This window comes from Mastigoproctus giganteus, chromosome 2 (genome assembly GCF_048544385.1).
Source record: "Mastigoproctus giganteus isolate SK-2022 chromosome 2, ASM4854438v1, whole genome shotgun sequence".
Taxonomy (NCBI): Eukaryota; Metazoa; Arthropoda; class Arachnida; order Uropygi; family Thelyphonidae; genus Mastigoproctus; species Mastigoproctus giganteus.
Genome location: NC_143576.1, coordinates 5973994 through 5990570, shown reverse-complemented (window position 1 = coordinate 5990570; position 16577 = coordinate 5973994). Strand labels below are relative to the sequence as shown.

General features: G+C 37.8%; 1 protein-coding gene across 1 annotated transcript in view; it reads right to left on the bottom strand.

Moving 5' to 3' along the window:
- Positions 1-354: 354 nt before the first annotated feature.
- LOC150089134 (uncharacterized) overlaps positions 355-16577 on the bottom strand; it is a 101467-nt gene continuing 85244 nt past the window's right edge. Inside the window, exons 4-5 of the mRNA XM_090389112.1 lie at positions 9812-9946; positions 355-2453 (exon numbers count right to left, since the gene is read on the bottom strand). Coding sequence (XP_090245238.1) covers positions 355-2453; positions 9812-9946 — 2234 coding nt within the window. The remainder of the gene's footprint in view (positions 2454-9811; positions 9947-16577) is intronic.

Sequence of the window (16577 nt, the reverse complement as noted above, 5' to 3'; positions counted from 1 at the left end):
GCAATACCAATATGGTAGTCATATATAATACTTTTCTGCTCAATTTTTATTTAAAAAATACTGAGTGAATAAGTGATATATATATATATATATATATATGTGGATAAATTATTTACATTCCTGATATGTATCTGCTATTTCTAGCTCTCATGTAACAAAGTCATGCAAAACAGTATACCATGATATAAACAAAGATATTGAGATAATCTTGCTTGTCTTTAATATTTTTGAAAATAATAATCAATTTTTTTTTGTTTTAATTAACACAATTCACTTTCTTAATCTTTCATAAAAAAACTGAGGTGCTTCAAGTACAATAACTGTTTGATTTTTCATAGAATAAAGATGCAGATTTCACTCCATACGAGGTTGCAGTATTAAGCTACTCTGATGATCACACTCTGGGGATAGTGAATGGCAAGTATTAGCCCTGGAAGTAGTAGTAATAGTTGCAGCAGCAGTAGCAGCTGTAGAAGTAGTAGCAGCAGTGGGAATAGTATCATTAGCAGCAGTAATAGCAGAAGTAGTAAAAGAAAATGAAGTATCACAGCTAATATTACATGTGCTGTTTGGAGAAACTGCTGAATCCTGTTTCAGAGTAACATCTGCCACTAGTGATTGAGGAGGAGATGAAACTTCAGTACTACAAACACCACAGTGGTATCTCCTTTCACCAGTTTCTGAACAAACAGAGCCAGAACGGGGAATACCCCGTCTCTGAAAACCTGAATGTGGTTGTTCTGTACGTGAAGAAATGGAAACGTTTATCTTATGTCCTCCACTCTCATTTACATTAACACCACACACGGGACCTAAAGGTGAAGTGTAATTAGCACTACTGCTATGTAATCCATTTGAATGTTCTGTATAAGTGACATATGTAGTTGGTGCAGAACATTCTGCTGGAACTTCTTTGCAAATTTCAGATTTACAACAATTTTGAACATTATCTGGCCTGGAAATAGAGGGTTCTTGATAAAAAAACTGTTTTCGAGGACTTCTTGGCAAACTAAGGAAAGTGGGATGCATTCGAAATCTATTCTTTTTTTGGAGAATAGGTGGAATATTAGATTTTTTTATGTCCACTCTATTATCGTGGGAATGTCTGACACACAAATTTATCGCTTCTGCTGTACGATCGACCTGTTCGGGCTCGGATATCTCACCCTCTAAACTTTGTATTGAATTGTAAAAGGCTGGATTACAGGTAGGGCCAGTTTTATAAATTCCGGGAATATGAGATTCATTTGTAGAGGGTAGTGAGGTATTTTGAGACAAAGTATGAATTCGAATATTATAATTAGAATTTGATTCAGTCTGATTCTCAGGTTTTCTCCCTTTTCGTTTCTTTTTTTGTGAGAGAGAGAGTTTTCTAAGTTGTGTCACACTTCTGTCCAGAGATCTACTTTTTTGTAAGCTGTCAGAATTAGTATCATTTGCCTGAATTCCCTGCATTCCCTGCTGTCTGCCTGACATAACTGGAAGACCAATACTAGTTCCACATCTCCACATTTCTTGTGGACTGAAAATTTCTCCTTCAGGAGAACTTGAATCACTGCTGCTGGCACAACTTAGAGGATGGGGCTCGTAAGTAGGGCTAGAACTGCTTGATGATTCACTTCCCTCTCTGGTCCATGAAGTTGGATCTGGAGGATAACTATCTTGATATTGCCCTGGAGTTTGAAGACTACGTCTTTTGCTTACTGCAGCCTTTAGAGCTAATAAGTGATTATGCCAATGATCCATAAACTCATTATACGAATGACACTTATTTTGGAATCGTTGGCCACTTAGTGGTCTTTTAGAAGGTAACTGCTGTATAGAAGTGTTAGCTGTCATAGTATAAGTTGAAATATCTCTCGGGAGTGTATTTGATAATACATCACTGATTATGTTTCCTGCTGAAGGAGATAAAATAGTACCTGAAGGTTGCTGACTTTTCAGAATAGTAGTACCGCTTGTTAAGTAACGTGGAACATCCTCATAGCGGACATCGGACCGTATTGTAGCAACCTCAATACAGTTGCTATGATTTACTCCTTCAGAATTTGCTCTCATTCCACCACTGTTTTGAATAGTCTCAGATGTGGTTTGTGCACAAGTTGATAGCTGGAATGTAATATTGTTACCACGTTCAATTATTTCTGTCTCTGGAAGATGTGGAATCTGCTCAATGGGTATATCACTCACCGGATTGTCTCCAAAACAATTAATATTTGCATCTATATAAGCAGGTGTCATTGTTAAAGATGCCTCATATGGTGGGGGTGCCTCACCAGGAGGAATGTAAGACTCAGGTGGTTTCCACAAAGTATATGGTGGAGGAGGTTCTGTGTAACGTCCACACTCCAAATGATCGTGTCCAACAAAATAACCTACACTGCCTTCATCATCGAGTGGAAACTGATGTGGCAGGTGCGGTCCTCCAGTGTCAATATTATCAGCATGAAAACCTAAGAAGAACCATGAAACCAGGTTATATGTCACATCTGTTACATTAAAAAAATGCAAACTACTTTTCTTTTTTTTTTAATTCCAAAAACGCAAAGAAGGAAAATTTTCTAGGGTAGACAAAAGAAAACATCATAATAAGGAGAAAATTTTTATAAAGACAAAGTATCCAAAAATTTTCAGTTCGCATGGTCTTAGTTCCTTCATACCGATTCTGACCCAACATTCTTCAATGAGAAAGTTCAGTTTTATGCTACTTTAAAAAAAAAATTTCCAGAAAGAGAATTATTGGTATTTATTCAGAAGATGGCATCCCTGCCTTAACAGCTATTTCAACAGACATGTCATCTTATCACAGGCAGGTGGACACCAGATAGTGAAACTTGGTGAAAATTTACACTATCTTCCTCATAAATGATCATTAAGCAGAGACCTATAACAATCCAATTTGTAACAACTGTGTGAAGCAATTGAGTCAATGGACCATCATCCATGTGGCATGCTTTCAACATTTTGTTAAGCCGATGCCATGATAATTCCATGTTGTTATGAGAGCTAAAGAGGAGAGGAGGAAACTTACTCACTATTAGTTGTACCTAATAAAGTGGCCACTGAGTGTATATCTTCATTTCTTATATAGTTCTGTGCCATTTGTGTGAATTATGTGTTGTTTTTAATATTGCATATATGACCTGTTTAGTAAACCATTATTTATAAAAATCCTTGTAAAGAAGAGTGGCAAGAAGACCAGCCTAATAATGATTAGCACCTCCTTTAGAACTCATAGCCCTCAAGTTGTTGCTGTGACATGGATTCCATGAGGTGCTGAATCCATTCCACAGGGATGCGGCACATGCAGGCAATGAAATCTTGCAGTTGCCTCAGACTGGTCAGTAGCAAATTCCACCATGAATGAGTTTCTCCACCTCATTCCACGGATGCACCATCGGGTCGAGATTCAGAGACTGAGTAGAGCCAATGAAGTATGGATAAACTATAAGCACGAAGACTTGAATCTGGTTGGCAAAAATGCTCAACTGACTATTACACTCAGATATTTATCCATCAGTATCAGAAACCTAACAAAAGACTCCAACACCATCCCGAAATATTCAGCATTGGTGTTCCTGTGTCGGCTGTACCCATAGCTGCTTGTTTTCAGTGACAAGGTGACCTAGTGAAATCATTTGCTGCTATAGACTATCTGTGACAGTCTGATGCACTGAACATTCCAATATACCACTACTGCCAGACTGTAATTTCTCCGATGTAGCCTGTCTGTTATACTGAAGTTTCTTTTCATCCCTGAGTCTGCTTCTCACATCAAAAACTGTCTCTGGCTATATGTAGGCCATTTTCAGTAAATCCTAAATGCTGTTGTGCACAAACACTCCAGCAAAGTGATAACACAAGATACTTGTTCCTGTGCATCTGGTTCCAAATATCACACTGCAAATGGTATCACTCTGATCGTTCTGCTGGCTTATTTTTTTATAAACTGCTCTCTATCTCTCACACATATCTTTCTTGTTATCTGCTACATACAGCCTGGGAGAATTTTATAAAATTTTCACCTGGCCCACGGGTGAACGAAGGCTGCCTGCACCTGGTGAATACTGTAATTTGCAACCTTCCTCTTTTATCATTAAATCTGCTCAATTCACTTTTTATCTCTAAAATGCTGAAGTCTGCATTAATCTATTTGCACATGCAAACTCTTGTATGTACAATGTGGTCTATATTATTCTTTGCTACTATTCAGTTTAATGCATCGCTTTTCCAATCTTGGAAAACAATGGAAAAGCAATTCTTAGCTCTAAGGGAAAATATAAATTGAATGAAGATAAAATTTTCAGTGTTATAAATGATTCCAAAAATAGGAGCCATAACATTAATATTAGCATTAGTAGAGGCATATGATAAAAAAAAAAAAAAGAAAAGAAAAAACATTCCCACTTCACCCATCCATTCACTCCAAATGCTTGTCTAGTTCTGCCTTGAACTTATTTAAGTTGTCAACATCCACTACAGCAGATGAAAGTTTGATCCAGCAATCAACGACTCACTGGCTAAAGGCGAATTTCCACACATCTATTCTACAATTGTCTTTCAACTTGAATTTATGTCCCGCTCAGGTGAGTAATCTGAGCAAGAGGAATAATCCCATAACAATTGAGCTTGCTCGAACCATTCAAGGCCCTATACACCTCAATCAGGTCATCACATAGGTGCCTAGTCTCCAGATATTGCAATATACAGAACTTAAGCCTTTCTTGGTAAGAGCAATCTTTTGTTCTCCTCACCAATCTCGTTGCTCTTCTCTGTACTCGTTCCACAGCTCTACGTCCTTCCTAAAGTGAGCCCACCAGACCTGTATGCAGTACTCAAGGTGTGGACCACTGCCAGTGGAGAATGAAACGGACTTTGGGGTAATTGTGCAGTCAGGTTTGAAATTTTCTGAGCAGTGCAGACAGGCTGCAAGAGTAGCTCATGGTGTCTTGTCAATGATAAACAGGAATTTTGCTAGCAGGGATAAGGAGGTGATAATCCCCTTGTGTAAGGCATTAGCATTAGTAGAGGCATTTGATGCAAGAAAGCAAGCTTATGCAGCATCAGCCAAAAAAAAAAAAAAAAAAAAAAAACCCACTTCCACTTCACCCCTCTGTTCGTTCAAAATACCTGTCCAGCTGAGCCTTAAACTTATTTAGGCTATCAACCTCCACCACAAGGGATGGCAGTCTGTTCCACCAACCAACCACCCGCTGGCTAAAGGCAAATTTCCGCACGTCTATCCTACATCTGTCTTTCCTCAATTTGAATTTATGCCCTCTCAGGTGATTTTTCCGAGCTAGAGGAAGAATCCCATCAGCATTCTTCCTCTAGCTCAGAAAAATCACCTGAGAGGGCATAAATTCAAATTGAGGAAAGACAGATGTAGGATAGACGTGCGGAAATTTGCCTTTAGCCAGCGGGTGGTTGGTTGGTGGAACAGACTGCCATCCCTTGTGGTGGAGGTTGATAGCCTAAATAAGTTTAAGGCTCAGCTGGACAGGTATTTTGAACGAACAGAGGGATGAAGTGGAAGTGGGTTTTTTTTTTTTTTTTTTTGGCCTGATGCTGCATAAGCTTGCTTTCTTGCATCAAATGCCTCTACTAATGCTAATGCCTTACACAAGGGGATTATCACCTCCTTATCCCTGCTAGCAAAATTCCTGTTTATCATTGACAAGACACCATGAGCTACTCTTGCAGCCTGTCTGCACTGCTCAGAAAATTTCAAACCTGACTGCACAATTACCCCAAAGTCCGTTTCATTCTCCACTGCCCTGAGTGTAGTACCACACAGTTGGTATGTTACTCTGGGTTTTACTGTTACCTATATGCAGTACTTTAACATTTGTCAATGTAAAAATTCAGTTGTCACCTCTCAGCCCATCTGCTCAACTTTTCTACATCTTGTTGCAGTAATGAACTGTCATTAACAAACCCTACCAACCTTCATATTGTGTGCAAACTTATAGCCCTGAGTAACCCTGATATACCTTTGTCAATATCATTGATAAATACAGAAAACAACATGAGCCCAACACCGAACCCCAAAGAATGGTGTCCATTGATTACCACTCTCTGTCTTCTCCCACTCAACTGTCCCTTGATCCATAGCAGCAACTTTCCCTTAATGTACTGCTGCAATCTGAACAGTAGTCTTCCATGTGCAGCAGTATCAAAAGCTTTCTTAAAATCCAAGTACATGATATCAAAATTATTTTTTGCATCCAGTTCTTTGTGACCACATCATAGTATCCAATCAAATTAGTCAGACAAGACTTCCCCTTAACAAACCCATGCTGTGTCTGAATTATTACTGCTGTCTTGTCAAGAAGATCCTGCAGTGCTTCTTTAACCAGTGACTCCATTATTTTCCTCAGAACAGAAGTTAATCTAACAGGTCTGTAATTACTCCTGTCATCCTTTGATCGCCCTTTGTGACTTGGGGACATATTTTCACTTCTCCAGTCCGTGATGTCCTCTCCTGAATAAATTAAAATTACAGGAAAAGAGAAGTTTACACTGAATTATAGGAAGTTTTCTTTTAATCAGAAAGCTGTTAATTACTGCAATAAGTTATCAGTATGGGTAGATGAATCAGATAGTGTGGGGAAATTCAAAGGTAAGCTAGACAGATACCTATAATGAGGAGGGAAACATATAGGTAGTTTATTTTTATTTATTTACTTTATATTTTTTATTATTTTTTTAGTTGGTGCAGCACAAGCCTGGGGATCCCTTGCACCATATTGATAATATTAATAAAAACAAAGACCAAGCCTATACTGGATAAAAGAAAATACATGTATCAAAACCTGCACACTGCAGGTTTTGATACATGTATGGTAAGAAAATATTACCAGCAGGTTTTGCTGGTAATATTTTCTCGATATGCAGGTCTGCTCTTAATCAATACAAATTGTCATTTCATTAATGTTTATATACAAAGGGTACTAGGAAAGTTTTGCAATACAGCTTTGTTTATTTAATTTTTTCAAAGTAATTTCCTCTACATTCAATACACCTCTCCATCCTCCGAAACCAATCTTTAAACCAGTTCTGCCAAGTTTCACTAGGGAGTAAAGCACACTCGTTGTCCCAAGCCCGTAGAAGGTCCTCATCACTGGAAAACCGCCTCCCTTTTAGCTTCATTTTCACATGCGGGAACAGTGCAAAGTCGCAGGGAGCAAGGTCTGGACTGTAGGGAGGGTGCTCGAGAAGTTTCAGTCCTGTCGTGGTCAAATATTCGGTGCAGGCTTTGGCGCAGTGAGCTGGAGCATTTTTGTGATGGAGGTACCAGGTATCCATTCTTGACTTTGGCCGCAGGTTCTTCATAGATCCAATGACTTTAGGCAGGCATTGTTCAGTATACCACTTAGCTGTGACTGTCTTCTGCGTGTCCAAAACGACACGTTCCACAATTCCACTCGATTTGAAAAATACAGCTATCATTTTCTTCTTTACAGATCGCGATTTTCTGACAATTACGGGTGTGTCGTCATCATCAAAGACCCAAACTTTGTTTTGAGCCTTGGTCGGCAGATCGTAATAGTACAGCCAAGTCTCGTCACCTGTCACGATGTTGTTCACATACCGAGATTGTCCCTTATCAAACTTTTTTAACATCTCCCGGCACCAAGTCACACGTCGTGTCATCTGCTCTTCAGTCAGTTGATGCGGCACCCAGAGAGAACAAAGTTTCTTCACGTGCAAATGATCTTGCAGAATCGAACGAATTGCTGGTGCATTTAGGCCCAAAGTATCCTCTATCTGTTGGTAGGTCACTCGCCTGTTTTCGTCAAGCATTTTCCTCACAGCAGTAACGTTTTCCTCCGTAACTGACGTTCGTGGCCTTCCCGGCCTCTCAGAATCCTCCAGAGTGAAATTTGCCCTTTGGAATTCTCTATACCACCTGAATATCGTTGTACGATGTGGACAATCATCATCTAGTGCAAGAGTCATTTCTTCTAAGCACTGGTCTATGGTTAAACCACGCACGAAATTATACCGCAAAACTGTCCTTATCTCATTTCGTGACCACGATGCCATCGCAAGCACTTTACACTCTCACTACTAATGAATAACTGAGCCCATCGACTTGGCGCGGCGGCTACTATGCACGTATGAACATGTCTCAACATGCAGCAACAAGCAGCTTCCTGTGATTCATTGTTGCATCATATTGCAAAACTTTCCTAGTACCCTTTGTATATTTTTTAAATAATGAAGAGTCATGCCACACCAAGCTATACTAGTTCATTAAGTTTACAGCAAATTAAAATAAAAATTACAATCACAGTAAAAACTGGTCTTGATTATTTGTTTAACTACCAAATTTCTTTACAACATAAACTGTTGTAAACAAATAGAACTGATGCAATACTGCTCTTACAATATTAAAACCACCTATTTGCCTATGTACAGCTGGAGCGCTCTTTTTTGGATTGCATTACAACGTACAATACAAAACTGTGCTATTATTATTTATATGTATACTCAAAGGACAGAATTCATGGGATACCTGGTTCCTGGGCAATGCGATGCTGTTATCCCTCTCACTAGTGGATGAACGCACTGCTTGGCAGGTATATAGGTACACTGCACCACTGCATTCACGTAGATAGTAATTCAATGTCACAACACGTGAGTTAACTGACTTTGAAATAGGGATGATAGTGGGTGACAGATGCATGGGTTACTCTATTGCAGAGGTGGTACAGAAATTGCACTATCCCCGTTCAACAGTATCAAGAGTGTATCAGGAATATGCCATTTCCAGAAAAAATAACATCTCATCGGTGTGGGTGGAGAAATGTGGTGGATGAACATCTGTCTTGCACTGTTTCAGCCAACCGGAGAGTGACAGTGGCACAAACCACCAGCAACTCCCAACGAGGGAGGTGCCAGCAATGTCACCACCAAGACCATTAGACGATCATTAGCCACAACAGGTTATGGGAGCCACCGACCCACCAGAGTCCCAATGCTAACACCATGACACAGGACTCTACGCCTCAACTTGGCGAAAGAACATCGGCACTGGACCTTGGATGACTGGAGATGGGTCTCCTGGTCCAATGAGTCTCGTTTCCAGTTATTTCGAGTGGACAGGAGGGTGTGTATCTGGCATAACTGCATGAAGCTATGTACCCATCATGTGAACAAGGAACTGCTCAGGCAGGTGGATGGTTGGTAATGGTCTGGGACATGTTCAACCAGCACATGTTGGGACCTCTGGTACTTCTAAACGCATCTCTGAAAGGTTCCAGATTATGTGTACACCCTTGCAGACCATCTGCATTCCCTTCATGGTCATCGTGCACTCACAGAGCAATAGACTTTTCCACACAGTGTGCCTCCCCACAGAGCCGTGGTGACTAGAACATGGTTCGAAGAGCATTCCACAGATTTTACCACCATGGGGAGTGAATGGGGAGGGTGAAAATGAATTGGGAGGCCATGGAATGGTCTCCCCATTCACCGGACATGAACCCTGCGGAGCATCTTTGAGATGCTGTGGAAAGGTCCGTTTGAGCTTTGGATCCTCCACCGAGGAATGCAACGGAATTATGGACAGCAGTGCAGCAGCATGAATGGAAATACCCGTGGAACGCTTTAGTGAACTAGTGGACTCAATGCCTCACCAAGTGACTGCCCTTATCTGGGTAAAAGCCTGTTACTAGGTAAGTATCCCATGATTTCTGTTCACTCAGTGTATTTTTGTTATACCAAAAATGTCATTAACAAACACAGTGAGTTTTCCTTGAAAGGTTCATATTTCATCATTAAGAGGAATAAAACAATCACTTACGCCGTATCATTAAAAGCAGTCGACGCTGGCGAAGGCGATGGATCATGAATAATAACAAGGCCAATATTAGAAATGATGTCACTGTGCTGGCAACCAAGCGCAGGCCTAGGTTAGTGGCACTTAATGTATCCAAATCTGGAAGTTAAATGAATAATTCATTATTAACCAAGTTCTGTTGATTAACGTGTGTGTGTGAGGGAGATATATAATCCCTGTTAATGTTAAGCTTTACTGCAATATGTACAGTAATTTAAATTATGTATATGATGAAAAAGTTACAAGTGCATCAATTACTAAAGTAGAAAAATAAAAATTAATGAAGTGAGAAATAATCATAAATAGCCATTTAAATCTGAGGTGCAATGCAGATGGCATTTATTTTCTTATAACACCCACATATGTGTCTTATTATTATAGACTATTATTATCAATACATGATTTCACTTTTAATTGAACCCCTGGCTATCTGCTGATGAAGCCAAAACACTGAACAATAGACATACAAAATGTTTTTCTGCAATGGTGCCTAAAACTTGTTTGGTTGGAAAGTACCAAAAATTAAATAGGAACCTCTGAATATTTAACCCTTTCATGAGTATATATATATGTGTATCTGTATTTTCATGTGAGTGATCAAAGGAATATGAACATATATGTATTTTGAAGTTTTTTTAAAATGTAGTACCAACAAATCCCCTTAATATTCTAGACACATTCTGCCACCTATCTAACAACTGAATTTACAAGTAATAACAACTGTTTTTATATTTACATTTCTAAAAATTGACATAGGACAGTGTATCTTTTTAAGATTACAGAAGTTGAAACTGAATAAAATAATGCATATATAAACACAAAAAGTATCACTACATTGAAAAAAATAAATAAAATAAGTAATGACAAGTTTTTATTATTTTTCTTTAAGGTGCTTTTTTTTTTAACAATTTTTCTACAATTTTTTCAAATAAAATGTTGATTCTGGCTTTATTTTAGACAATAATCCTACTCTTGGGTAAAAAGTTAAAATAGGAAAAAATTAATATTTAAAAAATAAAGCAAAAAAAAAAAAAATAATTAGAATTATTAATAACTGGAAATTAAAAAGGAAGAAATAGTGTCCACCATGATGGCACAATTACAACATGCAACAAAGCAAGAAGGCTGTGACACCAGGTAAATACAAGCACCTCATGCAAGAAAAATAAAAATAACAATAAAAGGGTTCCCTGACAAAAGCCCATACGAAAATTCCGCACAGAAAAAAACCCCACACGGATAAATGCTCACACAAAAAATGCTCACATTATTTTTAGTTTAAAAAAAACAAATTATTTCATATTTCAAAATGCAACAAAACGTTGAATTTATGTATTTTAATATAACTTTTGATTTTAATATAAAATAGAATATTTGGACGTAAATGTTTGTAATGGAAATTACAGGAAATAAAATACTCTGATTTTATCGCAACTAAAGCCTTTTATTTTATTTTTTTGTAAAAATAAATTATTTTTTCTCTGTCTTACGAAGTGAACAATCAACACTTTGGTTTTTTATCAACAAACAACTAATTCAGATATATTTATTTATCAAGGATTTGAATAGAATTTTCATTACTGTAAGTTAGGCAATCTCTGCAAGTATTTCAGTTTGTCTTCTACCTGCTCATATTCCTGCACAAAAGTGGTAACCAAGTCATGCAGTGCATCATATCTTCTCTTTTTCATCTCTAGACGACCTGCCTGTGCATTAGCCATTGTCAATCTGTGGCAAGCCAGGTCCCCCTTTAGTCCATCAAACAAAAACCACACGCTGGGATGACTGCAGTGGAATAGGGAATTAAGTGCATTGTGAAATCCCTCACAGCAGTTTGTTGTTTTAGGCGACCATTCAAGAGCTGCATCATGATGATTCTATATTCTTATTGGAAACTGGGGATCTCTACCTGCTGCACCCTCAACTGTCATTCAGTTATGAATACAAAAGATGGCAACATGGTATAACAACCAACCGAACATTAGCACGATACCTGTCCTCAAAAAAGCAGAAGCCTACTTGCTAGAAGCAAAATAAGCAATGAGAGTAGTCATTTCTACTCCATGCAATGTGATGGGGAATATGTTGTCAGAGTTGAGTAATGATGTACTGGACCATATGCCCAAACAATCATCCCTTGCAAGAAATCTTCTCAATCACAGAAAAGATGGTCATTTGTCTAATCCAACAACAATAAATTTTGACATTCCTGAGAATGTACCATCAAGACAGAATTCTGGTTTTAGGTGATAAAGAACTCTTGGTTGAATTGAACAAAGATACAATTTATGGAAATGGCATCTTTGATAAAGTTCCAAACATGTTTTACCAACTGTATACGTGGCATGCCAAGGTGGGTAACTCATATCTGCCATGTACTAACATTTATTATAGAAAAAGAACTTGGACACTTATAATAGAATGTTTGAAATCATGAAGCTGTTGGTTCCAAATCTGGTGCCTCAAAAGGTTTTAGTGGATTTTGAGAAGGCTTGCATGAATGCAGTGAGGATTGCTTTTCCACATGCTGAGGTCAAAGGGTGCTATTTCATCTGTGTCAGAGTCTCATCAGGAAACTCAGCAATGTTGGCTTGAAGACTGAATTTGAAACTGATATAAATATAAAACTCAAGCTGAAGTTTCTTGCTGCATTAACCTTTGTCCCGGTCCATGATGTGAGGAGTGTCTTTGATGAGCTTTCCACCACATTTCCAGACGAAGATAGCTATAATGAGGTGCTCACGTACTTCCTTTTCCACATACATTGAGGGTGCAGCAGGTAGAGATCCCCAGTTTCCAATAAGAATATAGAATCGTCATGATGCAGCTCTTGAATGGTCACCTAAAACTACAAACTGCTGCTAGGGATTTCACAATGCACTTAATTCCCTATTTCACTGCAGTCATCCAGCATGTGGTTTTTTTGATGGACTAAAGGGGGGACCTGGCTTGTCACAGATTGACACTCAACTAATGCACAAGCAGGTTGTCTAGAGATGAAAAAGAGAAGCTATGATGCACTGCATGACTTGGTTACCACTTCTGTGCAAGAATATGAGCATGTAGAAGACAAACTGAAATACTTGCAGAGATTGGCTAAATTACAGTAATGAAAATTCTATTCAAATCCTTGACAAATAAATAAATCACTGAAATATGTCTGATTTAGTTGTTTGTTGATAACAAACCAAAAAGGTTTTGATTGTTCACTTTGTAAGACAGAGAAAAAATAATTTATTTTTATAAATAAAATAAAAGGCTTTAAACCAATAAAACCAGATCATTTTATATTAAAATCAAAAGTTATATTAGTAGAAATAGAAGTAGAAATAAAATATATAAATTCAATGTTTTGTTGCATTTTGAAATAATTTGTTTTTTGTAAACTAAAAATAATGTAAGCAATTTTCTGTGTGGGTATTTTTCACATGAGCATTTATGACAGTGTGGTTTTTCTGTGTGGAATTATCTGGTCACCCAATAAAATATAAAGGGAACCCAGGCATGACTTCATCAGGTAGAAATCCAAACATTCAATGATGATCTATGAAACACAAAACAAAAGAAAGCACGAACTTAACAGTGGTAAGACCTCTACTGTCAAACATTCAAAAAATAAAATTACAAAGTGTAATTTTGATGCTGAGCAGTACTGAACTAACCTAAACTGAATGCAAATATATAAAATAAAGTAAACAAAATCATACTAAAATGAAAAGGAATAACAAAAATAAATAAATAAATAAATAAATTTTCTGCTTATACTCCGGCACGACAACTAAGTCAGTAGAGTTTACAATAAATCGTAAATACAAATATTTATTGTATTTAGTAGTCACGGGCTTGAACCCCAGTCACTCAAGGAACGTGTGCTGTGCACTCTCGCCCCTGACCACTCAGCTACGTCAGGCCTGATAATCACTGAACCAATATATTCCTGGTATTGGTTGATCGGTGAAAAGTGTTTAATTTCAATTTAATTATCATTTACTTTATGTACATAGTTTTTCAAGTTTTAAAAACTTCCACATTCCTCGAAAACTCACTCCAGGTAGCATACATACCGTTCGGAAACTGACTTATGAAAGGATTAAAAAAAAAAAGTACCATACATGATTTAATTCATTCATTCAGGATAAAGACATGCATAAACCTCAGAAGTTCCTCTCTACGTGTCTTTTTAACTTTAAAACTAATTAATCAAGGAGCTCTAATAGCAGGCACGCAATATTATATTACGAGCAATTTACTTTACTGAATCCCTTTTTTTACTTCACAAAAAATAAATAAAAAAAAAAACAACAGTAGAAAGCACTGTAGAAACAACAGTATCTACCAAAATTCCCTTTGATCAGCTGATATGAGATTCCACAATTATTTAACAGTCTGACAGAATCTAAGTTATTACAATTCTTAACAAATAAGCAACGGTGACCATAACCAAGTTAAACTTGGCAATAACTTGAAGCACTACCTTACAATTTCTTTTAAATGAGAATAATATTAATTTTCATGAATACTACTGGAAAAAATGAGTTCTTTTTACTAGGCCACCATTTCTCTCTAGGAGATATCTGGATCAGCTAGTAGATAATCTCACTGCCTCTCCTCTGCCAGATGGAAGGGAATCTGAGTAGTATGTAAGCAGAAGTCAGTGTTAATACCACATTATGTCAAGGAGCTGGGTATATTCTTCCTGTATGTGACATCCAAACATTTCATTAATTCATGTGCCACGTCTCCAACACCTACTCATTGCATCATGAACAGTAAAGCTAATAAAATAAACTTATCTGTAAAAAGATCTAAACCTCTCAAAATTGTTAATTACCAGAATAAGTTACCTCTGTGGGTAAATCAAGGCTGACAGCTTAGGGAAATTCAAAGGTCAGCTGGATAGTTACATGTATGGTGATGTAATTAAGAAGTAAGGTACTATTTCAATGTAGAGTTCTACAAAACAACATTAATATGCATTAGGTTTTACTGTCTGGGGTACTGCTGTCCCTCCAGTGATGGTGACAACACTTGAACTTAGGCTACCATCAACCAGTAGGCATATCTGTTATCCATTAAAAACTGAGGGCATTACTGTGACCAATATCTTGAGATTTTAATGGATTTTCCTACTGGGTGATGTTATCGATTAAAAACAATACTGTTACCTTTGGTTGACATCATAGTTCATGGAGAAATGTTGCCATTTCTAAAGGGCCTAAGCCCTTTAGAAATGGCACTGTCCTGGAGGAACAACAGCATCCCCAGACAGTCAACAGTAAAACCAAACACAGAATAATGTTGTTTAGTTTACTTTTTTAAAAATTTTTATTTAGTTATTTTATTTATTTTTATGGCCAGTGCAACAAAAGCTTGTAGCTTCCTTTCATTTTATTATTATTGTTTTTGAAATAATCTCAAACATGAATGGTATTATAAGCTACAGTACTCAGTATTGCACATTGGTTGAAGGTTGAGAAGATGAAAGTAGACACTTTGACATGATATTTCTGTAGATTGTAATTTTCAAGAAATACATGTGTTCCAGAAAAGGCAGGTTGAAGGAATAAATGAGCAAAAAGAAAAGCTGGTTCTATGAGTGTCACGTTGTACAGTAAAGGATGCTGACTAGTTGCAGCATGTGTTTGGCCTGGTTTAAAAGAGAGAAGGGGATAACCACAGATGCCAATTCAGAAGAACAGTGCCCATGGAAGTATCCATAGAAAAGGCATGCAGCAGAAAAAGAATGTCTATGAGACAAAGAGTGGAGAGATGGATCATTTATTAATTAATCAAACTGTTATCTTTTGAATGGAGTCTGAACGTCTGAGAGAGGTTATGGGGACACTGCCCCACGCGTGGGAACAATATTCTATGGTAGGGTGGATTTGAGATTTGTATAAAATGATTGGCTGTCTAGAAGAAAAGTAGATGGTGTGCTTATGCCAAGAAAGAGATTAGAAGTCGAGGTAATCTCTAATAGAGATATATGATCTTGTCTGGAATCTGTGTCGTCGAAGATAAGCACAGGAGCAAAAAAATCCTTTTTGCAATATAAGATAGGGTTGAATTTTAGGATCGAAATTAACTAAGTTATCACAAACGGCCTCCGTAGCCGAGTGGGCAGGAGCGGGAGTGCAGTAGCACACGCTCTTTGAGTAGACCGGGGTTCAAGCCCCTGACTGCTGAATACAGTCGATCTGCCAACCCGCACTGGACCAGCGTAGCAGATTATGGTCCATTTCCCTCAGCATGAATTGTTGAGGAGGCTTCCACCCTGCAGTGGGTTGATAATGGCTGCACCTTACTTATTTGCCCCACTGGAGATCAGCATTTAGAGAACTGGTAGTGAATATTTGAGAAGTTGAAGCTGTTTGTGCAGGGCAAGGTTCCTCAAACTGGAAGGTGAAATGCTATGTGCTACCATCAACAAAACTATGGATAGAATGTCTGGTCAATGGAAGAAGGTCATTAATATAAAAAAGGAAAAGAGTGGGAGAAAGAATTGAATCTTGGGGAATACCAGCTTTATTGGAGAAGTCAGAAGACAGTCAGGTACCATCACCCAAAGTGATGGTACTTGACTGTACCTGGCAGTCAGAGAAAACTGGATACCCCAATTACAAAAAACAATTGCCAATGATCACCAGTATGGATTCTGTCGATGTTGATCCACTGATGATAACTGATCAGATGGAAGGTTTCTAGATAGTTTAGGAGTTGGCAGTTAATA